This window comes from Trachemys scripta, chromosome 9 (genome assembly GCF_013100865.1).
Source record: "Trachemys scripta elegans isolate TJP31775 chromosome 9, CAS_Tse_1.0, whole genome shotgun sequence".
NCBI classification, from domain to species: Eukaryota; Metazoa; Chordata; order Testudines; family Emydidae; genus Trachemys; species Trachemys scripta.
This window is the reverse complement of record NC_048306.1, coordinates 19,512,159-19,537,429: the sequence shown is the minus strand read 5'-3', so window position 1 is coordinate 19,537,429 and position 25,271 is coordinate 19,512,159. Positions and strand designations below refer to the sequence as shown.

Below are 25,271 nucleotides of genomic sequence, written 5' to 3'. Positions count from 1 at the left end.
GGTGATGGATGAGACCATAATGGGCCACGTGACGGCAAATGTGCAGCTGGTGGTTATTGTGCAGCAACAGGCTTGAGTTGGCACATACTTTCTCCAGTAACCTGCCGCTAGCTCAGAACTGGAAGCCATGGACGTGGAGTCGGACGCACGGGGCCAGAGATGAAACGCATGGCGGCATGTAACTGTATATCCACCAGTGGGTGCGTGGGGATGTCACAAGGAGTCCAGGCCTAGCAGTGCATAGACTGGGCCGCCATGGGGTGCACTTCAAGCCCCATTTTCCCAAAGCTGCTGCTTCCAGCTTCTTACAAAGTGGGTGAGCTAATATCTCTGATAGGATCAACGGCTCTGGTGATGACCACAAGCTGCCCACTCCACTTTCCCTGAGCTGGACAAGTGCTCTGTGGTGCTGGTCCAATGCAGGTTATTACCTCACTCACATTGTCTCTCCCCAGCCTGGACCCAACAGGTTGTAACAGCCAGTGCCAGGTTTACAGTGGCTCCATGGAGCTGGGCCCATGATCAGAAGGGGCCCCAGCCTGCTCCGCTTCCACTGTGTCCCGAGACCCTGCTGGCTCCCCTCGCCCACCATTTGCTCCTTTCAGCCTGCCTGCCTGCTAGCTGAGGGCTCCTCTCCACTCCCTGCTCCTCTCAGCCCCCGGGCCGGACCCCAGTGCACCTCTGGTCAGGGCAATCTTTGCTTCCCACCACCAGTGGGGCCCCACCTGTCTTCCTGGAGCTGAGCTGTCCGGGACTGGTGCAGAAGCCTGGCCAGTCTTAGCCTGCTGTGTGTGTAGGGGACAGTGTGGAGGGCTTGGCTGGGCCACTCCCGACAAGTGCATCTTGAGGGACGCTGGCCGGGACAGGCCTTGGTGGAGCTGTGGGAACGGGTGGTGTTGTGCAGGGTGCTGTGCATTTGTGGGTGGGTTGGGGGGGGTGGGGCTGGATATAGTGGGTCTGGGGGGCCTCTGGCCATAGGGAGTTGGGGGGTGTTGGGTGGAGGAGATGGACTGTGGGGTGTGGCATGGGCTTGCCCCCAAGGGGAAGGGGCATGCTGGCAGCACAGGGCCAGGTGGGCCACTGTGTGTCTGGCAACTGCCGGTCTGTAAATGGGCTGGGTGGAGCAGCCCCCTCCCACCCCATACCATGTCCCATTGCCTCTGGCTGGCCCCTGGCTCCAGGGCCTGACCTCCCCGCGCCATGCTCCATTGCCTCCATGGGGGCCCACAAAAGGTGAATCCGGCCCCGGTAACAGCCCTGCCTGCTCCTGCCCTAGGCCAGACCTGCTGCTCTCCCAGCCCACTCCTGCAGCGCTGAAACACAGGCCCCCGCGAGCCCCTCAGGCTCGCACGCGGGGGGGCTACAGCCCGCATCCCCGGGAGCCGGGTCCCACGCCCCGCCCCTCAGACACCCATGTCCCCGCCCCTAGTGAGTCACGGCTCCGTGCGGGACGTGACCGCCCAGCCTCCCGGGGAGGCGGGCGCTTCTCCGCGATTGACGGGCGGCCCGGCCATTTGCCTGACTCGGCGCGGCCTGGTGGCCAATGGGCTGCGGGCGGGGGCCGGGCCGTTCTGCCGCCGCGCCGGGGTGACCTAGGCGCCGAGCAGAGCAGCAGGCGGCGGATCTCGGGCGCGTTGGGCAGGACAGGACGGAGCCGGCTGCGGGCACAATGTCTCTCTCCACCAAGCTCACCTTGGACAAGGTGGATGTGAAGGGCAAGCGGGTGATCATGAGGTGAGGAGCCGGGCTGGGCGCCGGCCCGGTGCTCCGCGCGCTGGGCAGGGCGTCGGAGCCGGCTGCGGCCCGGGCGGCAGGGCCCGGGGGCAGGGAGCGAGTGGGGCCCGCTTGGATGAGGGAGAACCACCGTGCGCGCCGCGTGCCGGCCGGCCCAGGTGTGAGACCGGGTCTCTGCTGTGCGCGCCTGCTCCCGGGCAGGGTGACTGCGGCCGGCCTCCTCCTCCCCTTCCTCCCGCCGGCTGCCTCCAGGCAGGAGAAGCCCTGGTAATGTCACTCCCCCAGCCCAGCCGGGCATTCAGAAATCAGGAGTCAACCGCGCCCTCCCCCCGGGACACTGGATCAGAAATAATGAGCTTCTGAAATACAGAATCCGGATTCTGTTTTCTTTTGGGTTCCGGGGTTTCAGCTTTTCCCATGGGCTCGGGGCACGTTTTCCAGGTTTTCTCCACAGCCGCGAGGGCCAGAAACTCTCATTCTCTCTCTCTCTCTCTTTTAATGAAAATGAGAATCTTAGGACTCCAGCAACTGGAGCTTTACATAAGGCATCAGGTAGCACAAGAGTTAGCAGCAGCGAGTCGTTCTTTATGCTCCTTTTTTTTATTTTAATGTTACCCTCATGAGTGTGCCAAAAATCAGTAAAAGGTCTGTGTCCAATTAGCGACCCAGTGAATTTCAGGGATTTATTCTAATGATCTCAGTCCACGTTCCTAAAAAGGCAGGACATTTTTTAAAAAAAATCCTAGCCCCCCAATCTAGCAACCACGTGTGGCTTCACATTTTCCTTGGGCCCAGCTTCATGAAACTGCCGCAGCTTGTGTGAGTGATGCATCAGTGAGCAGCTCCTCTGCAGGGCGTGCGGTGCGGTGTGTGTCTGTGATTGTGACACACACCCAGTGGGATCGGCTTTAGGAAAGGCGGATAGGGTATCTTTTTTTTTTTTTTTTTTTTTTTTTTTTTTTTAGTTACAATTGTATCCAGGAGGCATTTCAAACTGTATGAGGACATTTTGGAAAAATAAAATTAGGTCTAATTTTCACTCAAACTGTTCATGGGGGTTTGACATGCATTGCACCGGTCTGCTTAAACATGTATCCCGTTTAACCAGCAGGCAATCATCTGCACACTTTTTTTTTTTTAATTAGTCCAACAAACTCTTTTCTGTGGCTTTTCTTTAAATGCACTTTATCAGCCTGGCAATGGAATAATGTGAATTCTGATCGGAATAAGATGGAATGAAATAGATGTTTCCTTTTAGGAAAGTTTATGATTGACAGGCACGGATGTGAGTTCACCTGGCAAAAGTTTATGGGATAGTCCTCTGATGGCTCTGAATATCCATTCTGACATAGGAACATGTATAGATCTTCCACTACTTACCCAGGGGACTGAAATTTCAGGCTATAAATGTACTGCTATTTACTTAATACCCCTTCCCCCCTTTAAACTAGACCAATTGTTCCAATAAACTGAAAATAAAGTAATTGCTATTAACTGAATAAGGTGATTCCTGTTAGCGTAACTAGAGAGTCTCATTGAATTGTTGGTGCATTGCACCTCCCAATATCAGACTCTTAAACAGGAAATTCAGTGGGCCTTTATAGAAATCAATTTTAAGCCTGACTTGGGAATTGGTACATTAGGCACTGTGAACTCTTTTGGTGCACTAGTGCTTTGGGGCACATCTGCATGCAGGTAAGCTTTAGATTTTGTTTTTTCTATGGCAAAGGCTTTTCCAAAGGTCATCTGAGCATAACAAGTACATACCACTTAATTTGGTGCATGAGTGGCAGGTGTAATGTAATGACCATACCACTAACTTCCTTTGTGCCTGCTCCTAATCTGTAAAAATGACTTTTTTCCCCCTGTGAAGTAATTCAGCAAGTTTTTGGCTATTGGGAGTCTGGTATTGCCAGATGGACAGAATAAACTCAACCAGAGAAAATCCTTTAATGACCCAAAATGCATCCTAGTTCATTTCCCAAATACAGAAGAACAAGCATTTCAGTCTTATCTCTTTAACTACTTGCTATTTGACGAGTTTTTCTTGTGATGTGTTTTAGGGAACAACCCTGCATTGGCAGAAGATGGACTGGGTGATAGAATCTAGTAAAATCAGAGGGTCTCCATTATTAACTGCTGTGATTTAAGAAATAACATTATTTTAAAAGTGGTTCAGTTGGTACCTTATGAAGAAAATTGACTCATTTGATCAAAGGCTTGCATATTTACCAGTTTAGCTTGGTACCTGTACTTAGTCTCTCCTATCTATGTCTGCTGTACCAAAGGCTTTAAAAGTCTTTCCTACTTCTCTCCCCTCTGAATTGTGGGGTCGATGCAATCAATCTACCATCCAAAGTCTGCTGAATGATATGCATTCATCATCTGAGGTGAAATATTTCAAGTCTCACAGTTCCTAAACTCACTTTAGTTTTTGCTTGATTACCATCCTTCTAAAACAGTATTGCTGCTAATTTTTGAAATGTATCTGTACCATAATGCAGGCTGCTAAACAGAAATACAAAAGTGCAGCCAAGATGTCAGGGTTGATCTGTGTTATTTGTCTGAAGCCCATTTCCCTGAAAAGAATCAGCTTGTCTTCTAATTGATACTGAATTTAACAATTTTTTTACTCCTGTTCGCTCAGGTAATTTTCGTGTGTGTATATATAGTCCACCTATCTTTCAGCGCTAATGCCAAAGAACAAGGGACCTAAGCAAAACTGGTGGTTTAGTGACTTCCATTAGTCTTACATTTATTCCGTTTAAGGAGCAATTGGGTTTCGTTGTCTATTAGCTGTAAGGCTGCAGAGGGAGGCAAGGGTGGACTGGAGACTTTGCTAAGCAAATTGTTCATTTGCCTCGTGATTGTAAAACAGTGTTATGGTGCATATTCTTTTGTTTTGTTTTTTAATTAGTCTGTTGTACCATGGGCTGCCAGTTCAATTCTTTCTGCTCAGCTACTCCTATTTTGCTGGCAGCTTTTAAAGCTCTGGCCTTGTGCATTTTTTACTAAGCATACTGCAGAGAAAAATGCATGCAGCCTGTTGGATTTTGGGACCTTTTCATATTTTTATGACACACAAACTCCAAGGTAATATCTCATTTACTCATCCAGATGCTGGGATACAGTCAGAGTAAAAGTTACTGTTTTCCCCCAAATTAAAAGACTTTTCTCATTAGTTGTCATGCTTCAGCAACATTTTCCTATCAGAATTGCTCAAAGTAAAAGCAAAGAGAGATTTGGTCTCATTAAGTTCTAACATTCTCTGTCATTCTGGCATCCTGTGAATAAGTTCTGCCTTCAGTTATTATGCAACACAACTTCCTGTCACGCCTTAGCTTATGGGTACTAGTATGCTAGACAGAAATGGCAGAAACGCCTCCCTTTCCTCTCGCCATCTGGCCAATGTGCTGCCGGGAAATTACCCTCCAAATCCACAGAAAGACTAGGGATAATTAAGTGCACAGTACAGTTCACCAACAGGACCAACAAAAATCACAGGTCTCTGCTTTGAAAATCCTGTGATTGAAAGACATGAGTGCATACAGAATAAATGGAAGAGATCAGAGTTGCAGGCAATATCTGGAATACTTCATGAAATCCTCTGTTTTCCAGCACTCTCACCCTGATGGAGCAACCAGGATTGTTTTATTTTCTTCCCTCTCTTTACCCTGCAGTATTAAGGCCCCTGGCCCTAACTGTTTTGGGGATGTGGTTTCCTAAGGATGTTTTATTTTTGCTGCTGACTTAGCTGAAGAACTGCAGTCTGCACAGCCAGTTCATCTTTCACAGCAGCTCAGTAGCTGAGCATCAACTTACCTTTTCAGCGGGCGCCAGAGTGAGTCTAAATTGCGCAGGGAGGAGAAAGTAATGGTACTCTTCCAAGCCCTGCCCAGTTGCTTTACCAGAACATGATGCTACTCACAAAACGCAGGTCCTAGTAAGAAGGAGGGATGACTGTTGTGTGATTTGATCAGTAATAAAATTGTAAGCAGTGTTTACCACATAAATGTAAACAATAGGCTTCAAAGTTAACACACTGAGATGAATAGGGAAGGACACACCATTCAAAGCTGCTATTTCAGGCTGACTGCAGAGACAGGCAGAGATAATAAAAAAAAAAAAGTTTTTTGTTTTGTTTTTTAAAGAAGATGCTTTATGACTAACTGGTGGGTCTGGAAGATTCTGAGAGAAGTGGAAAGTAAATCTTGGCATCCTGCTGGAGAAATGGAGTTTTTAGAGCAATTTTGAAAGGTGCCTAATTTCCATTGAAGTCATTGGAAGCTAGGTACCTAACTTGCCATTTGTCTTTGAACATCTCCCTCTTTACTTGTGCCTTCCTCCACTTCAGTGGAGGAGTCTCCATATCGACTTCCAAAGAGCAAGAAACTAGCTGATCTTTCATGAAGCTTTTTCTTACCCATTGAGAATAAACCGTGTCATTGGGGTTTCATATCATGGGGCCTGATCGTGCATATAGTACTCGTATTGATATCAAACCATCAGACCTATGGGAGTCAGCTTTATGGAAGGCTTGCCGTTCAGCTCTAATGCTGCAAGACTGTCAATGCAAAGTTAAATATTGCATAATTTTGCTGTCCTCTTTTTCCTGGCTCAGATGTGGTCATGCCTTTATCTGTAGTCACATTGCATGGTTCTTTTAACTATGTTCATGATTTTTTATAACTAAACACGGTGCTTCTCTTCCCTCCCTTTGTAAATGACATGCTTTAATTTACCTTAAGCTTCCATGCTCTCTTTCTTTCTCTTATAACAATGTAATTTTCATGGATACTAATGTTTACTCACAAGTGGCAGCATCCATTGAATCCATAAGAAAAGATTCAATGTAGCTTTTTTCTGTTCCTTTCTTGCCTTCTACATCCTGGCTACAGTCACCTCACTATTCTGATGTTTTCAATTCCATACCAGTTTCATGTTGGGACTTGCTGTGTATTAGGGTAGAACTGAAAACCTTGCACTAACTTCAGTGAGCTCCAGAATTGCTTTCCTAATCAGCCCCTAGATTTGCAAGTGAGCTTAAAACTTTTTTCTTTTCTTTTAGGGTTGATTTCAATGTTCCAATGAAGAACAACAAAATAACAAACAACCAAAGGTAAGACTTCTCTTAACATACAAGTAGAAGCCCTGATGGCCCTGTCTATACTAAGGACATATTCTATACGGTTCAGTTCCAGTGGTGTCCATCATTGCTAACGTGTTAGTGTGGTTAGGCCACCAGCTGCTACCACCACGTCATCTAAATTGTCCTGGAGAAAGCCTAACTCCGAAACATTATTAAAAATGCCTGTGGCTGTCAGCAAACCATCTATATTAGAGATCAGATTAGCAACTGTTGGTGTTAGCAGTGGTGGGACATTCATAAAAAAAATTCCCTAGCAGAGACCAAAGCCTTTGCTTCCATGCTAAGCATGGTTGCAATGTTATGACTGTCAAGAAATTGTGTTTTTCCCTGGCTGTATCCTCATGTGAGAATCTGCTAGAGTTGACATGGGGTGCCAAAGGCACCTCTCCTCTCATACAACCCCATCAGGGTTTTGAAAATGATTATTTTGCAGATCTAGAAGGGGACAACCTATGTGCAAAAGTGCCATATGTCATTTTGGTCCACCCCAGTTGGTGCAGATGGGATCTTAGTTCTTTCTAATCAGGGAAACAGTTGTTAGGGACATTAAGATCAAATGGCTAGTTGTTTTGCTTGTCCTTGTAACTGTTCCGGCACCTATAGACAGATACTAGCCTTGTTTACACAAGTATATTTTCGCTAAAATTTCCCACCATTACTACCAGCCACCTGCAGGGATTAGGAAGGGAATGTATTTGTGGGGGAAGGGGGAATCCCTTCCTCTGAAGCATCAGGATAGACATGGCTGGAGATGGGATCGGGTATCCTCTTTTTCAGGCGCTTGTCTGTTGGCTCTTGCTCACATGCTCAGGGTCTAATTGATCAGAATGTGTGGGATCAGAAGGAATTTTCCCCAGGTCAGATTGACAGGGATCTTGAGGAAGGCAACTCCCCCTCCCCCCAAATAGTGTATGGGTTCAGGTCACTTGCCAGGATTATCTGGGCATATCTTGCTTAATCATTTCTCTGCCACAGTGATGGCCTTGGGCTCTGCTGTACCTTGGTCTCTCCTATTTTCGGTCGGGGGCACATCATAGTTTCCTGTGGGCTATAATATTTTGGTCACATTTCAGCTATTGGATTTAGTGTGCAGGTGCAGGGTGATGTTGGTGGCCAGTGACCTACTGGAGGACAGGCTAAACTAAATGATCTGTTGGTCCTTTTTGGCCTTAAACTCTGACTCTATTGGTTCAGCTTCTAGGGCAACAATTGGGTGGGTGCTAGTTTCTGTAAGGTGCAGTGTCTGCTGGTGGTCTAACCATGAAAAACTACCAGGGTTAGATGATGTCGGAGAAAAACACAGTTCTGTCTCTGCTTCCACAATGATGTATATAAAATTCCCGTGTCCTGTCTACAGTAGAAGATAGCAGCAGTCCAGCTACTGAAAAATGGTTAGGAAATCTAGTAGTGCAGATGTACTTACTGTTTTTGAAGCTTTTTGGTTGCAAGATGAATTGAGTATGAACATGTCAGAGTTATACCAGTGCACTCCTGAAGCTCCCCACAGTGCCATTGCTGCTATTGAGTGCATGCTACTGGATAATCTCGACGTGCAAAGATCTATCTTATGGGCTCCTGGATGTTAACATACACCATACTAATCATTATAACCAGTGCCTGATGCAGACCTATGGAGGGGCTTGATATCCCATATGGTATAGGATTGTTGGTAATGCTGTGCTGTGTTTTGAGAATAAGGATGGATTTTACAAATATCTGAGGGAAAACTGTGGTGGACTTCCCCCTCATTAATAATGTCTTGCAAGTTGTTCAGATGAGAACCTATTTCTGCTGTTTCTCTCTTCAGCTTGCCCTTATTTCTGTTAGAGGTGATTCCTAGCAGATATGCCTTGAAGAGTCTGCTTCCTGTGCTTAATAGCCAACAAGCCCAGTTCTCTGGGAGCTCAAATTGAACCCCTTACCAACTTCTCTTCTGTCATTTTCTTTGTGGTTGCAGAATCAAGGCAGCTATCCCTAGCATCAAGCACTGCTTGGATCATGGTGCCAAATCTGTGGTTCTGATGAGTCATCTGGGTCGACCTGATGGAGTCCCGATGCCTGACAAATTCTCCTTGGAACCAGTGGTTGGAGAACTTGAAGCATTGATTGGCAGGTAAAGTATGATAGCTGTTCAGTTTATGCAGACTCTCACTATAAATGGATCTTCTATGAAAAGATGTTGTTGACGCTAGATGCATCTGTGTGTCTTGACTCGTGCTTCCAGGAAGGTCTTGTTTCTGAAAGACTGTGTGGGTCCAGAGGTGGAGAAGGCCTGTGCTGATCCTCCAACTGGCTCCATCATCCTCTTGGAAAACCTCCGATTCCATGTAGAAGAAGAAGGGAAAGGGAAAGATGCTTCAGGAAACAAGGTGAAACATCTCATTTTTAACTCAGTTGTGTCTCTTCCTTATTCGCTATTATAGGGCAAGCAGGAGTGACAAGGGGCTATGTGGGATATTTTATAGAATGTGTTTAGAAAGACTCTGATATAGCTGGCTGCATTTACTCTCCAAATGCCAGTGGGAAAGGCACTAATACGATCCCACATAAAACACTGTGGCTCTGCTTGCTTGAGGCCACTGTGGAAATGCAAAAGAATTTAGTAGGGGAATGACCAGATGCTTGGTTAGTAGCTGTGTTCTGGATTTGCCACTGCATACTGTGGTGATAGGTGTGGTGTAAAAACTAGCCGCCTGATCCTGAAGCTTTCTTGATGGACAGGAGGGTTTTTTTTCCCCCTTTACAGTTTGGAATAAAATAATCCACTCATCTGAAATGATTGGACATGTTAGTGTATTGCTTTTAATATTACTAGCTAATCTGACAACTTCCTGGCAGGTTAAAAGCATCTGATGACTAGAGCAAAAAATACACAACTTCCTTAGAGAACACACTGCTCATATGTAAACATTATGATATTAAGTGATCATATTGACAGGTAAAAAAATTGAAAGATGATGCTGTTGATGCCAGGAACTTGGGATGAAGGTGCAGTAGCTGGCACTGTTATAAAGGGAGGAGTGGAGCGGAGCAAAGGGTTATGGGGAGGCTACTGGCTGCAGCTGAAGAGTTTTTATTTTGGGATGTGAACGGGAGAAAATATAGTATGGAAGGAGAGAATTTATTGCCTCTTTGTAACTGTGAGAACCATGTGTCTATTTCAGTCTTATTTCTAGGGTGTACTAATGGGATGTTTAACCACTGTATTGTACCAGCACCCTGAAATACCTTGAATAAGGCTGCTTTCCCATCAGCAGCCATACAGGGTCTGTGCTGCCTTGTACCTCTGACATTTTCTTGAAGGTCAGGAAGAACACTTGCTCTCGGATGGTTTCTTTTCTTAGCGTTGGTGATCCCATTAGCCAGGCAGGCTTTGGCTCCCTTCAGATACAGTGCATGGAGTGGAATGCTGATGTACAGTATGGTGCCCTTTATAGCCTGACACACAAGACTCTGTAGCTTAGAAAAAATAGCCTGGAGTGCAAGTGAGCCTCTGAAGAGAGGGTGCTCCCGTTATGGGTACTAAGAAACCATGAACGGCTGATATTTCTTGCCACAACCTAACTCTTGGAAGACAATATGTCTTATACGGAGAGGGACAGACTCGTTTTCTTCCTAAAGAAATAATTGTCTGTACTTGTTCCGACTTACTTTCAGGTCTCTAATTGGCTGACTACATGCTGTAGCATATCAACAGGGGCACAGGCAATGGAGTGTGACAGTAAACGAGGATGTGGCTGGCTTGGTTTTTGTCCCAACAGAATGAAAATAGATGCTGCAGTAACAGTGATATTACTAATCTGTGGCCCTGTGGAGCTAATAATGATTTCTGGTGCACACTGAACATGATGGGAAATCTCTGAAGCTTATAAGCCCATCAATCTGCAGTGATACCTACATCTAGATCCATCTCCTGTTCTGCTTCTAGCTATTATTGGCTCTAAGAGAAGCACTTAAATTGCTCAACTTGGGAGACTAGGGGATACTGATAGCATTAGTCTAAATTCTGAAATTCTTTTTTGGCTTCCCTTCTTCTCAGCCCACAAGAGCAAAATGGTGTGTCTGTCATGAATACTAAATTCAGTTTAAATCTCTTGTTGCCAATGGTTGGGCTGGAAAAGAGGCTGAGAAGTCCTGACCAGTATCAAAAAGCTGTCTTCTAGGTCATGGGTACTAACAAGCTTCTCAGATGATCCCTCCTTTCAGTAGTTGGATTTGTAGACCCAAAATGAACAATTGAGTCTGCTTTGCACTTATTCGTTGCAGAACTCCTGGTTCATATTATAACTAAGTAATACAAACTTGTCTCTTTATCCCCTCAGATCAAGGCTGAGCCTGCAAAGGTGGATGCTTTCAGAGCATCTCTTTCTAAACTGGGAGATGTTTATGTCAATGATGCTTTTGGAACTGCCCACCGAGCTCACAGGTACGTTAACCACCTTCTACAGGCAGTGTTACGGAATGATGTCTGTCCTTTGGATTCACTCTGGATACGCGAGTTAGCTTAGTCCTGGTCTTCTATTGTAGCAAGGTATCCTGAAGAGCACTGCAAAGGATTTTCAGATTAGCAACTGCAACTCAACTCTGATGCAGTTCTTGCTGAAATCAACTAGTTTGACATTTGCATGTTGAGTACCCCTAGTCATTCAAAAATGGATATAAATCTTCAGGGAAATGAAGCCTGTTGGGATGTGACTGGGGGATCCAAATATAGAATCATAGAAATGTAAGACTGAGCCTCCTGTGCTGAGACGGGACCCAATAAATCCAAACCTCCCTTAACAAGTGTTTGTCTAATCTGTTGTTAAAAACCTCCAATGATGGGGATTCCACAACCTCCTTTGGAAGCTTATTCCAGTGCTTAACTACCCTAATGGCTAGAAAGTTTTTCCTAATATCTAACCTAAATCTCCCTTGTTGCAGATTCAGCCCAGTATTACTTTCCCCATTTTCAGTGGACATGGAGGGCAGTTTTCTTTATAACAGCCCTTAACATACCTGAAGATGACTGTTCTCAGGTTGCCCCTCCATCTTCTGTTCTCAGGACTAAACCTGCCCAGTTTTTTAACCTTTCCCCAGAGGTCAGATTTTTTCTAAAGCTTTTCTCATTTTTGTTGCACTCCTATGAACTCTGCCCCATTTGACATCTTAAAGTGTGGCACCTAGATTTGGACACAGTACTCCAGCTGAGGCCTCACCAGTACCGAGTAGAAGCAGAACAATTACCTCCTGTGTCTTACACACAACACTTCTATTAGTGCACTCCAGAATGATATTAGCCCCTTTTCATATCTGCATCACACTGATTCATATTCAATTTGTGATCCAGTATAACCCCCAGATCTTGTTCAGTAATATTACTGCATAACCAGTTATTCCCCATTTTGTGTTTGTGCATTTGATTTTTTTTTTCCCTTCCAAAGTGAAGTACTTTGTGCTCGTCTTCATTGAATTTCGTCTTGTGGATTTCAGACCAGTTCTCCAGTTTGTCAAGTTTTTGAATTCTAGCCCTATCCTCCAGAGTGCTTGCAATCTCTCCCAGCTCGTATTATCCACATATCTTAGAAGCGTACTCTTCTTTCCATTTTCTAAGTTTAAATATTGACTGTACTTGACCCAGGACTGACCCCTGTAGAACCCCACTTGATATGTTCTCCCCGTTTGACAGTGAACCATTGAGCATGGTCTTTCACCCAGTTGTGCACCCACCTTATGGTAATTTCATCTGGACTGCATGTTTTTGTTTTGCTTATGAGAATGTTATATGGGATGTGTCAAAAGCCTTACTAAAATCAAGATATATCTACTCCTTTCTCCTTATCCACTAGGCCAGTAATCCTCTGAAAGAGGGAAGTTAGGTTGGCATGATTTGTTCTTGACAAATCCATACTGGCTATTCCTTGTAACCCAAGGAATTATTATTATCCTCTAGGTGCTTACAAATTAATTGTTTAATAATTTGCACCCATATCTTTCCAGGTGCCAAAGACCTGCTAACTTGAGCTTCCCACCACGTGGGAAATGTACATACAGCTTTACCTTCAATAGCTTTGTGACATTATTTTTGGATGTATGCTGAGAAATCCCCAGTTCCATTGTCATCTAACTAAGTTTAGTCTTGAATGACATAGTCTATGGAGCTTTTACCCATAACCATGCACCCTTTCTGAGCAAATGGCTGAATTTAACCTAGCTAAAGTATAGTCGAGTCCTGTTCATTTTGTAGTTTAGAGTTTACCTCTTATAAGAATTGGCAAGCATATGAACTTTGAACTGACTTTTAGGCTATTGAAACTTAAATCACTTGAGAGACAAAATGGGTGAGGCCTTTTATTGGACCAACTTCTGTTGGTGGAAGGTACAGGCTTTTGAGAGCTCTTCTTCAGGTCTGGAGAAGGAAGTGGAGGGTCTGGCCAAATAAAAGTTCAGACAGATTGTTAAGCAAAAGGGATAATGTATGTTGGAAATGGTCACTTGAAACTGAGTGGGCAATTGGGGGTTAGATTGTTATGCATAAAGAGTTTGAAGTGGGCAATTTAAGGGTAACAGGCAGTGTGAGTGTGTTACAAATTTTTGTAATGAGCCAAAAATCAGTGTCCCTGTTAAGTCCATGGTGTTTTGGTATCTAGCAGATTTATTTAAGTTTCCCTTGAAGACAAGTAGTGAAAGATCAGACATAGAGTTAAAATCACTTAGTCTAGAGAAGTCCTAGCCATCAGGCAAACAACTCTGTAATTGTTATCCTTTGCCCTAAAGGTTTAAACTTAGTTCAGCAGACATGCACATGTGTGGGGTGTGCAAATATACGTGCACAAACTCCAGGGAGGGCCTGCTTGCCCGGCTTTATTTCATAATCCAGGGCTATGTGAAGATGAATCTGTTTTTATTTTTGTTATTCCCACCCCAGAATTTCAGATGTTGGCCCTTGCATGTCAAACGGTCCATGCAAAAATTCCCTGAGCTATCTGCAGAACACTAAACATAGTAAGAGTAGACGCATGTGTGGTCATTGTTTTCATACAGATCTCTTGCTGCTGTTGCTATTATTACTGCATCTGAATAAAGGGTTAACGTACACTGCTGTGACCATTAAAGGTCCCCTGGCACTAGGAATGTTAGGATTTTGCTGTTGGATGGCTCTGATACAGATTACAGAACTCTTTTCTCCCCCTCTTCCCCACCCCACCCCCCTTTTGATTCCACAGCTCCATGGTAGGCGTTAATCTGCCTCAGAAAGCTGCTGGCTTCCTGATGAAGAAAGAACTGGATTACTTTGCAAAGGCTCTGGAGAGTCCAGAGAGGCCCTTCTTGGCAATCCTTGGAGGGTAAGAGCCAAGAGTGTATCTTACGTGCACTGTTTCCTTTTAATGTACACCCACTTCAGTGTTAAAGTGAATTAACAATTCTACAAGTTTGTGTTGTGAACAAGAATTGTTTTCTTCCTAACCAAAAAATGGTATGTACATCTTGAGTCCCATGTAATTCACACCCTACAGAGGAGCTGACTGGCCCTGTCTACTCCAGTGTTGCTGGCAGGCTCTATTTTACTACTATACTAGTTCTTTAGCTGCCCTAATCAGAGTAAGGGTATGTCTGCACTGCTCACATTACAGTGCGGCTGTGGCTGTGCTGTGACGTGGGCAATGTAGACATGCTTTTGCCCCCGGCGATTTTAAAAAAAAAACCACCACCCCGAACAAGGGGTAAAGCGCTGTCTATACTGGTGCTTTTAGCGCTAAAATTTTTGTCACTCGGGTGTTTTTTCACACCCCAGAATGACTAAAGTTTTAGCGCTGAAAGTGGCAGTGTAGACACAGCCTTAGCCAGCAGCATTATGCTGTGCAAATGAACCAGAAGAGCTGTCAGTTAGCGACCTTTCTACTGGGGTTCAGAGTACAAACCTAATGCAAACTCAGCATGTCTCTATGTAAGTTGACACTACCTGTCATTATGCAACTGTGACCTACTGTAGCTAGATTCACTTCAGCTCTTTACAGGCAATTAATATACAAAGACTTCCCCCGGGGGGAAATCTGTTGAGTAACTAGGAGTAATCTCCCCATGTGTTGCTCATTCTTGTGGTATGTGTGTGCGCTTTTCAGATCAGCATGGTGGCTCTGCCAGAGTCCTTTTTGATCCTGAGGAATGAATAAAAACATAATGTAGACACCTGGCTAAGTGATATGAGCCTTGGACTTTGCATAGCCTCTTGTGGTCCAGTAAGACATGATTATTAAGTAAAAGAGAATATGATTTATTCCTCTCCTCATTCTGCCCATAAATGTAACCTGTTACCTAAGAAATACTCAGTTTGTTTTATTTATAGAATATAAAAAGCTCAAATTTCCATTGTTCATTCTTCATAACATGACCTGGGCTTCGCAACACTCCGCAATGCTGCATTTATTGACACCCTTCAGAATCTTAGAGTCACATCTTGCCTTCTGTTATATGCACATACTGCTCTCCTAGACTGGCAGGAGCTGCACGCACAACACCAATGGCAGCATTTGGTCTGAATGGGTCTTTCAGAATTAAAGGGAGCAGCGCTTTGTTTCTCTAGTGGAAGCTCCTGCTCGAGGAGCATGTTGAATGGCTGGATTATCAGAACATCAAGGTTGTTGGTGAAATCAGAGATCACACTGCCAATAAGACCATAAGAATGGCTGTACTGGGTCACACTAATGGTCCATGTAGCCCAGTGTCCTGTCTTCTGGCAGTGGTTGATGCTGGATGCTTTCAAGGAAACCAATAGAACAGGGAAGTCATCAAGTGATCCATCTCCTGTCATCCAGTCCCAGTGTCTGGCAGTCAGAGGCTTAGGGACACCACTGCATGAGGTTGCATCCCTGACTGTCTTGGCTAATAGCTAAGGCTGTGAGATTGTCACGGAGGTCACGGATTCTGTGACTTCTGCATTAGCCGGAGGTAGCTGGCTCAGAGGCAGCTCATGCAGCTCCTGTGCCAGACGCACCAGTCGCTGCTGGGGCAGTCTCGGGCCACAGCGTCGCCCCTCCCCCCAGTGATGAGCTCCCAAAATCCCTACCGGGTCCTCGGTGACACTTCGGTTGGAGGGGGGGGTGTCTTCACTCTGGGTTTTTGACGGCACTTGGGCGGCGGGTCCTTCAGATCCGGAGCGAGTGAAGGACCTGCCGCCGAACTGCCACTGAAGACCCGGTAGGGAACCGCCCGATGAGTACAAGTCCCATGTGCCTCCCCACCCATGTCCTGCCCCCGACTGCCCCACCCCCTACCCAACTCGCCCCGCTCCCTGTCCCCTGACTGCCCCGACCCCATCCACCAACAGACCCCCGGAACTCCCACGCCTACCCCCCCCCCCCCCCCCCCCCCCAGAACCTCTGCCCCTTCCCCAGACCCCCTGCCCCTTATCCAACCCCTCCTCCCAGCCCCGGCCTGGCCCTCTTACCACGCTGCTCAGGGCAGCGTGTATCGATGCTGCACGGCCCGCTGGAGCTCGCAGCCCCACTGAGGCTCTGCGAGAGGGAGGGAAGGTGGGGGAGGGGCCGGGGGAGCCTCCCCAGCTAGGAGCTCAGGCGGGCTGGACAGGACGGTCATAGTTTGCCCACCCCTTTACAACCGGTTCTAAACCGGCTTCTAAATTTAACAACCGGTTCCCACAAACCGGTGCAAACCGGCTTCAGCTCACCACTGCCTCCCCCCTCAGCAGCAGAGTTTGAGTGTGGGAGGGGACAGTGTGAAGTGGGCTCTGGGCGGTGCTTACCTGGGGGGCTCCCGGCCAATGGGAGCTGCGAAGCTGGCACTCTGGTGCTCCAACCTCCTGTCCCTTCCCACACCCAAACTCTGCTGCTGGGAGGGGGAGGCCTGGAGCCAGGAAGGGAGCCTGCCGGCCCCGCCAACCCCTTCCCTGACCCCCAAAGCACAAGGGGAGTCCTGGGCTGCGTGCCACTGGCCACACTCCTGACCCCCCGCCCCAGCACCAGCTGGGATCCTGGACTGTGCGCCACCCGCCCCCATGGGTATTTTTAGTAAAAGTCATGGGGACAGGCCATGGGCCGTGAATTTTTGTTTACTGCCCATGACCGTCTGCGACTTTTATTAAAAATACCCGTGACTAAAACGTAGCCTTACTAATAGCTATTGATGGTCCGGTCCTCCTCCACGAACTTATGTAATTCTTTTTTGAACCCAGTTATAGTTTTGACTTTCACAACCTCCCCTGGGAACCAGTTCCACAGATTGACTGTGTTGTGTGCAGAAATACTTCCTTTTGTTAGTTTTAAACCTCCTGTCTGTAACTTCATTGGGTGACCCTTAGTTCTTGTGATATATGAAGGGGTAAATAACACTTCCATATTCACTTTCTCTACACGATTCATGATTTTATAGATGTATATTATATCCCCCTCTTAGTCTCTTTTCCAAGCCAGAAAGTCCCAGTCTTTTTAATCTCTCCTCATATGGAAGCTGTTCCATACCCGTAGTCATTTTTGTTGCCCTTCTATATACTTTTTCTGTTTCTAATGTATTTTTTGAGATGGGGTGACCAAAACTGCATGCAGCATTAAAGGTGTGGGCGTACCATGGATTTATATAGTGACATGCTATTTACTGTCTTCTTCTCTTTCCCTTTCCTAATAGTTCCTAACATTCTGTTAGCATTTTTGACTGCTGCTGCACTCTGAGCAAATGTTGTCAGAGAACTATGCACGATGACTCCAAGGTCTCTTGCTTGAGTGGTAACAGCTAATTTAGACCCTATCGTTTTGAATGTTCTTATCACGTGCACCTTCTTCCAGCCTGGGACTGCTGCTGGCTGCACAGAGCGTGGGACTTCTATATGACCTGGTTTCTAGGTTGCTCTTTGGCCCTGTGTACCCTACAAAACTTGCCCACCAATTGAGCTGTTGCTATCTTGCTGGGAAGCTTGGCAAGTGTCACTTTTTCTCCCCAGTTTGTAAAATGGGAATTGTAGCCGCTACATGGGTGTGGTGAGGCTTGAATAGGTGATATTCAGCACTTAATATTTTCATATCGCTGTATAAATATCTCCTAGGAGTTGCTTCCAGTGCTGTTGTTGTTTTACTTCCTGATTTTATTATACCAGCTGCTGCAAGACCGCCTTGAGATGTAAAGCCTGGAGCATATCAGGCTGAGTGTTGCAATTCTTGGGTAGCTAAAATGGCTCTGTCTTGCATGTTGTCACCTCCTGAAAGGTACAGAGATCCAGCAAAAATGCACTGCTTAAATCAAATAAATCCTGCTCAAATAGTGATGTGATGTCTTTCTATATTACTTGCTTTCTCTTTCTCTCTCCTCCCACCAGCGCTAAAGTTCAGGATAAGATTCAGCTCATCAATAACATGTTGGATCAAGTCAATGAGATGATCATTGGTGGTGGAATGGCTTTCACTTTCCTCAAAGTACTCAACAACATGGAGGTATGAAACCAGCAGTTCTATTTTAGGGGGAGCAAGAGGGAGGCCAGATGTAAAGATGCTTGCACTAGATCATTCTCTCTCCCTTCTCCTGGAGTTCAGAATTGAAAGTTCATAATCTAACTGGAGAACAAATGTACTACTGATTGGTCTCAATCTGCCAGCATTATGAGTGCCTATTGCTGAGGTCTGAATGCTGTCGGGGAATGAATAATGTTTTGAAATTAAGTACTTTAGACCTCGGGCGAAGCTCAGCCCTGTACAGAAAGCCAGCAACAAGGGCTAGGCATCAAGTGTCGGCCCTCAGAAAAGGAATTCTGTGGGGCATAGAACTCGTGCTGAGCCTCTGCCCAGGGGTGAATTTCCCCTCTCAAAGCGCATATTAGGGTATATCTCCACTGCAATAAAAGACCCATGGCACTGCTATGGCTAGCAAATCGACTTGGGCTTGTGGGACTCGGGGTGTTGGGCTATACAATTGCAGTTTAGACACTTGAGTTCGGTCTGTAGCCTGGGCTCTGAGACTTGGTGCCACAAGTTTTTTATCATAATGTAGATTGCCCTTTGGAGCCTCAAAATAAGCTTTCCATGTTGCTTCAGATTGGTAAATCCATAGCAACCCCTCCATACTGATTGAAAGCTGAAATAAATTCTTTTCAAATATCCCACTGTGCTCTTCCTCCTCTAGATTGGCAATTCTCTGTTTGATGAAGAGGGATCAAAGATCATCAAGGACCTGATGGCCAAGGCTGAGAAGAATGGTGTGAGGATCACTCTGCCCGTTGACTTTATTACTGCAGATAAATTTGATGAGAATGCGCAAAGTGGGGAAGCCACTGTGGCCTCGGGGATCCCTGCTGGCTGGATGGTAGGTGTAATAAGAGTCATAGATTCCAAGGCCAGAAGGGACCATTGTAATCATCTAGTCTGACCTCCTGAATAGCACAAGCCATAAATCTTCCCCAAAATAATTCTTTTGAACTGGAGCATTTTTTTAATGGTTAAGTAACCTTCCTGTTAAAAATGGACACCTTATTTCCAGTCTCACTAAGAAATAAAGACTAGGGAAAGTACTCTGGGGAGAAGATGTGCATCTTGTCTAAGATTCTGTGCAGGTTCTTTAGTGTATATTGACCAAATAAGTTGTGAAAATATGTGGCTTGTCTTGCATTTTTAAGTATAAAGCTTGAGTAACTTTTCTGATCCTAAGATAAAAAATAAAATAAAATTTCCCTTTAAAACCTTCAGATTTCAGATCAGAGGGGTTCTGCCTAGAGTAGGGGTTGAGCAATTTCTGTATTTAGACTTATTCTGAATGGCAAAGGCTCATCTCCAAGGCTCTGAGTGCTTTAACTTTCTTTTAAAATGACTGTTCATAATAAGAGAGATACCACAGCAGGCTTCACCATATAGCAGCAACAGTTCCTCAATATTCACTGCATGGGGAGGGGGAAAAAGCTCTCACCTCTTATCCAATCTGTTGCTGTTCCTGCACCAACAGTGAGCTTACTGCATTATAAACAAGTCCACTGGTCCTTGTCCCAAGGAGGTGACAGTGTTTTTCAGACTGTGGCTAGCACCTGTCAGGTTGATATGACTAAGAGGTGGTGCAGGAATCTCTGATTTAGTGAGTGTTATATTTATTTATTTTTTAGCCACCTATATGTGGGTGATTTCTGATGAAGCTATATAGTAATTGCATCCATGTTCTCTTACCTGTGTTAGGGCTTGGATTGTGGTCCTGAAAGTACTAAGAAGTTTGTGGAAGCTGTGGGCAGGGCCAAGCAAATTGTGTGGAATGGTCCAGTTGGTGTATTTGAGTGGGACAAGTTTGCCAAAGCAACCAAAGCGCTGATGGATAAAGTGGTGGAAGTTACTGGCCAGGGTTGCATCAGCATTATTGGTAAGATTTTGTGGAGATACATTTTTCCCCTCTTAAATTCAAATGGAAAAGCTGCTGCTTACTGGCATCAAGTTATTAAGTGATTGTAAAATCTCATGCCCTTCCTTAAGGGAATGTTCAGTTCTGCTCTGGCAGCAAGTATGGCCTTGAAGGATGCTGCACACACTTCTGCGGTGGACTCGGCTGACACATAGCCTTGCAAGGAAGAGCACGCTCTTCCTTGCCAGCTTTCTCTTAGTTGGATGAACTTAAATTTTCTTCTATCTATAATTAATTTGCCTTGTTAAACAGGTGGTGGAGACACTGCTACTGCCTGTGCTAAATGGAACACAGAGGATAAAGTCAGCCATGTCAGCACCGGAGGTGGTGCCAGCTTGGAACTTCTAGAGGGTAACTTCTTTTCTTCTGTTAATCTAGTTCAGAAACTGAGGTGGGAGGGGCAGTAGATCTGCCTGTTCTCAGCTAGGCTGGGGCTTACTTTGTGGTCGCACAGTAGTGTAATGTGTCCCTTGTATTTCACTAGCCACAGGATGTGCTTCGTCACTACCTTTGAGATACCTAGTGACTTGTATTTTAAATAATTCTTTCCTTCCTTACTCTACTTCCTTTTCCTTTCCTTTCCTTTCCTTTCCTCTTTTCTTCCAATACTATTCTAAAAACAGTTTCTCATTCCAGAAGGGGCAGAAATGGATCAGTAGAAACTAGAACGGACTATTTTAAGTGCTGGCCTTATTTTTTTTAAACTCCCGGTCATGCTTTTTGCTTTCTCCCCTGCACACCCCCAATTAAAAAAAAAAAAAAAAAAAAAGGAAAATTTAAACATACTGAGAGGCTTTGTCTCAGATGCTAACACCAAGCATAGTTAGTTATTCCTTGTAATAGTTCTTTAAAGGGTTTCAAAAAGCAACCTGTGTAAAAAGGCTGAGTAGTCTGTACTTCTAACCAAAATTTACAGTAGCTTTAGAACAGGGGTCTCAAACTCAAATGACCATGAGGGCCACATGAGGACTAGTGCATTGGCCCAAGGGCTGCATCACTGACACCCCCGCTCGCTGCCCTTGGCCCCGCCCCCACTCCACCCCTTCCATGAGGCCCCACCCCTGCCCCGTCTCTTCTCCGCCTCCTCCTATAACTGGTTTTAATAAAATATATACACTCAATAAAGTGTCGTTCCCTCCCCCCCCCCACTGCACTGGGCTGTACCACCACTCCACCCCTGCTCTGCTTCTTCCATGGGTGGCAGGTTTGTAGAAATTTTGGTGGTGCCCAGAACCTGCCCCCCAATTCCACCCCCACTTGCCTAAGGCTCTGGGAGGGAGTTTGGATGGGGAAGGGGGTCTGGGGTGCAGACTCTGGGATAGAGTTTGGGGATAGGAGGGGGTGAGGGCTGTGGGGCTGGGGATGAGGGGTTTGGGGCTTTGGAGAGGCTTGGGGCATTGGAGAGGCTCAGGACTAGGGCAGGGGAAGGGCAGCCTGCCCTGGTCTTAGTGGAGGGGGGCACTAGGACCCTGCAGCAACAGGTGATGCCAGAAGCCGGCAGAACGGGAGTCAGGGGGAGCTGCAGGCTCTGGCGGTGAGGGGGCAGCAAGTGAGGCCAGGTGACACTCGGGGGAGGTGCGTGGGGGCGGCAGGCGGGGCCAGGGGAGAGACCCGGCCCCAACCATTGGGGAGCGGCGCCCGGGGAGCTTAGCTGCCACATAAAATAACTCGGGGGGGCAGGGGTGAGGGGAGTTTGGTGGCAACAGGAAGTAACGGGGGGGCACGGGGAGCTTGGCGGGCCGCGGGGAAGAGCTGTGTTTGAGACCCCTGCTTTAGAACATCCTTTTAAATTAACCACTAGTTTTAAGGTGCCCTCTAGTGGTCACTTATAACTCTATACTAGTAAATTTGGGGGCTGCATTGTACTGTAAATGGGTTTTCATTTCCTCTGATAATTAGCTGTTTTCCAATATGTGTAAATTCTCTAGTGCTGTCACATACTGTATAAAAGAGAAGCCACAATAGACAGTAGTGCAGTTCAGCAGTTGTATGCTAGACAGGGCTTTTGTTTCTGTTGCCTAGGGAGTAATGGTGAAGGGAAAGAATGCAAACTGCTGGAAGGGGCACTATGCAGCTGGCTGACTTGAAAGGACAAAGTTGTTTAGTTTTGGCCCAAATGTAGGTTTTGTGTGTACAGTCTCTTTAAACTTAATAAACCCCTAACAGATTAGAAATACGTTTTCAAAATTAAAGTAACTTTTGTGTTGAGAACACTAGTGAGCTTTTTAAAAATCAGCTATTGCAGCATTGTACTACAGCATAAGAATAAGAGTGACTCAACAAAAGTGAAAACAAATAGTCTATTTTCATCATCCAAACCGAATGAGGTGCAGGAGTAAAATGGCATAAACAATGAAAAAATAGATTTTTTTTTGGGGGGGGGGGGGGGGGAAAACCTTGTACTTAATAATTTGGTTTTTAACACAAGTAATTCTTTAAAAAAAAAAAAAAAGCTTGTAATATTAACTCCCCACAAAATCCTTTCCATTTCCAGGTCACCTATGATTCAAAAATATGGAACAGCATTAACAGCCATATCCAAAGCCCATTGCAGTCAATGGGAGTCTTTTTCCATTGAATTCAGTGAGCTTTGGATTAGTCCATAAGAGGGACTTGGATAGAATTGTACAAGTCATGTTAATTGTGCAGAAGAATCTTGACTTTTAAACTTTTATGTAAAGGGATTTTCTGTTTTCATATGAATACAGTTGTGTATCAAATGTTCATTGGCGCTTTAATATGTGTTTGCTCATATAAAGCAGCTAAGTATAATACTAATGGCTACAAAAATTAACAGGGGTATATGGGGTTAGTGTCCTCTTGCAGCTCAGTTGTGACTGATTGTTAAAATGTTCCAAGACACTAGGTTAAACCTAGATTTTTTTTTTTTTTTTTTTTTTAAGTAAACCTAACTTTTTTCCTTGGGTTTTTAAATTGCTAACAGGTAAAGTTCTTCCTGGTGTGAATGCTCTGAGCAATGTGTAATGGACAGAACACTTCCCCAGTATGTTCCTGTGCACAGCCCCTAACCATCAACACTGCTGCGCTTCTGTATCTCATCTCTGCAAGAGGCAGATCACAGAATGTAAACCGAAATTAGATGGTAGTATGAGAAGATGACAACCGAGATGGCTTGAGTCTACAGTTTACATGATGTGGATTTGTCCACTGTTATCCCACTTGAACTAATGTAGTGCGTTAAATTGGTGGTGTTAATTTAGAGTGTATATATTTATATTTTGCCTTTTAAAGAGATTAACCCTTATTAAATGTCTGTTTCTCAAAATAGATTGCTGCAGTAAGCTTTATCAGTGTTTTTAGCAGCTGTTTTTTGTCACTTGACACAGTTCAAAAACAATTTGTTTTTGAGATTGACTGTAATAGCTGCTGAATAAATGTCAGTGCTAACCAATTGGTATGTGTTCCTTCCTTCACAGAGTTGGTCACCTGCATAAGAACACACTCATCTAAAGCTATGCTTCATATTGTTTGGGTTTTTTCCCTTTTGTGCTAATGCATTGCAGTCTTCTAAAATGCATTTTCAGGCTGTCCAAGTGTTTGGAATTATAAGCATCCTAATATATACTCCTGAAACTGATTTTTCATGGCATGATGCTCATTGCTTTGAAGCACTTGCAGATGCCAGATTATGTTATCAGGGCAAGAACAGGACCTTACCCTAAAAAATCAGCATATATACTGGTATGCCAGAACTTCTGCACTATTTGATAAAATAAGAGCTAAAATTAATTTCAGATAACAGATTAGGATGAAAATTTCAGACATGGATAAGCACTTGCAAATCTGAAAAATCAGCTCATTTAGCTGATATGATTGATAAATCCAGTTTGGATATACCAGTACTAGAAATCTAGGAATCCCTGAAAGTTAGGTAAATAGAATTTGAATAAGCATTCTCTTCCCTCTCCTGCATGCAAACACAAGCGAAACAAAGGAAGAAACAAAGGCTCACTCTGAGAATCAACTTCCTTTCAAACTCTTATGGGAAGCAATTATAAAAGCACTAAGTGTGGCTTAGCTGAAACTCTTAGCCGAGATCCTATAACCATGGCTAGAGGATAATTGGGTAGCGATCATAGAAACTGCATTTTAAAGAGAATAAATTTAAAATAAAAGAACCCCTCCTCCATCTCCCCCTCTCCCCGCTTGTTCTAAACTTATTACATCATTTCACAAACTGGGGTCTGTGGACCCCTGGGGGTCCCCGAGGGTACCCCTGGGGGTCTGCAAGCCCCACTGATCAACTCCTCCCCTTCCCTCTCAGAGCCTCCTGCATGCTAAAAATCTGATGGCGCAGCAGAGCTAAGGTAGGCTCCCTTGCCTGCCCCAGCTTCGCAGTGCTGGAAGCTGCCAGCGTGTCCATGAGCGGCAGAGTAGGGGGCCTCCATGTGCTGCCTCCCCATCCCAAGTGCTGACTCCACAGCTCTCATTAGGGTTGACAGATATCCTGATTTTATAGGGACAGTCCTGATTTTGGGGGTCTTTCTTATATAGGCTCCTATTACCACCCTCCCCTGTCCCGATTTTTCACATTTGCTGTCTGGTCATCTTAGCTCCTATTGGCCAGGAACTGCAACCAATGGGAGCTAACTGTGTGCGCGGAGACCCCTGACACCCCCCCCACCCCCTGCCTAGGAACCGCTGCCAAAGGGCTGTGCTGGAGGTTTTGGGAGCCACCCGAGGTAAGCGCTGCCTGGCTGGAGCCCACGCCCCAACCCGTTGCCCCAGCCCAGAGCCTGCACCCCACACCCGAACTCCCTCTCAGAGCCCACACTCTGCACCCCCTCCTGCGCCCCAACCCCCTACCCTAGCGTGATGAAAGCGAGTGAGTGGGGGAGAGCGATGGAGGGAGGGGGAATGGAGTGAGGGTGGGGGAGAGCGAATGATGGAAGGAGGGGGGGATGGAGTGAGCGGGGGCAGTGCTTCAGAGAAGGGGTAGGAATAGGGCAGGGGCTGAGTAGCAGGGCTTGGGGGTCCCTGAAAATTTTAAATCAAAATGGGGGTCCTT

General features: G+C 45.6%; 1 protein-coding gene across 1 annotated transcript; it reads left to right on the top strand.

Moving 5' to 3' along the window:
- The first annotated feature begins 1,568 nt into the window (after positions 1–1,568).
- Positions 1,569–23,654, top strand: PGK1 (phosphoglycerate kinase 1). The gene is made up of 11 exons (XM_034782266.1): positions 1,569–1,734; positions 6,803–6,853; positions 8,841–8,996; positions 9,108–9,252; positions 11,206–11,309; positions 14,089–14,208; positions 18,189–18,303; positions 18,989–19,168; positions 20,026–20,203; positions 20,495–20,593; positions 23,187–23,654. Exons 1-11 carry the CDS (start codon positions 1,670–1,672, stop codon positions 23,225–23,227), a joined length of 1,254 nt encoding a protein of 417 aa, XP_034638157.1. The 5' UTR covers positions 1,569–1,669; the 3' UTR covers positions 23,228–23,654.
- The last annotated feature ends 1,617 nt before the right edge of the window (positions 23,655–25,271 follow it).

Excerpts from the sequence above, each read along its gene's own strand:
- PGK1 (XM_034782266.1), top strand. The coding sequence starts at position 1,670 with ATGTCTCTCTCCACCAAGCTCACCTTGGACAAGGTGGATGTGAAGGGC. Across the intron at positions 14,209-18,188 it reads TTCTTGGCAATCCTTGGAGG|CGCTAAAGTTCAGGATAAGA; the intron begins GTAAGAGCCAAG and ends TCCTCCCACCAG. Across the intron at positions 18,304-18,988 it reads AAGTACTCAACAACATGGAG|ATTGGCAATTCTCTGTTTGA; the intron begins GTATGAAACCAG and ends TTCCTCCTCTAG.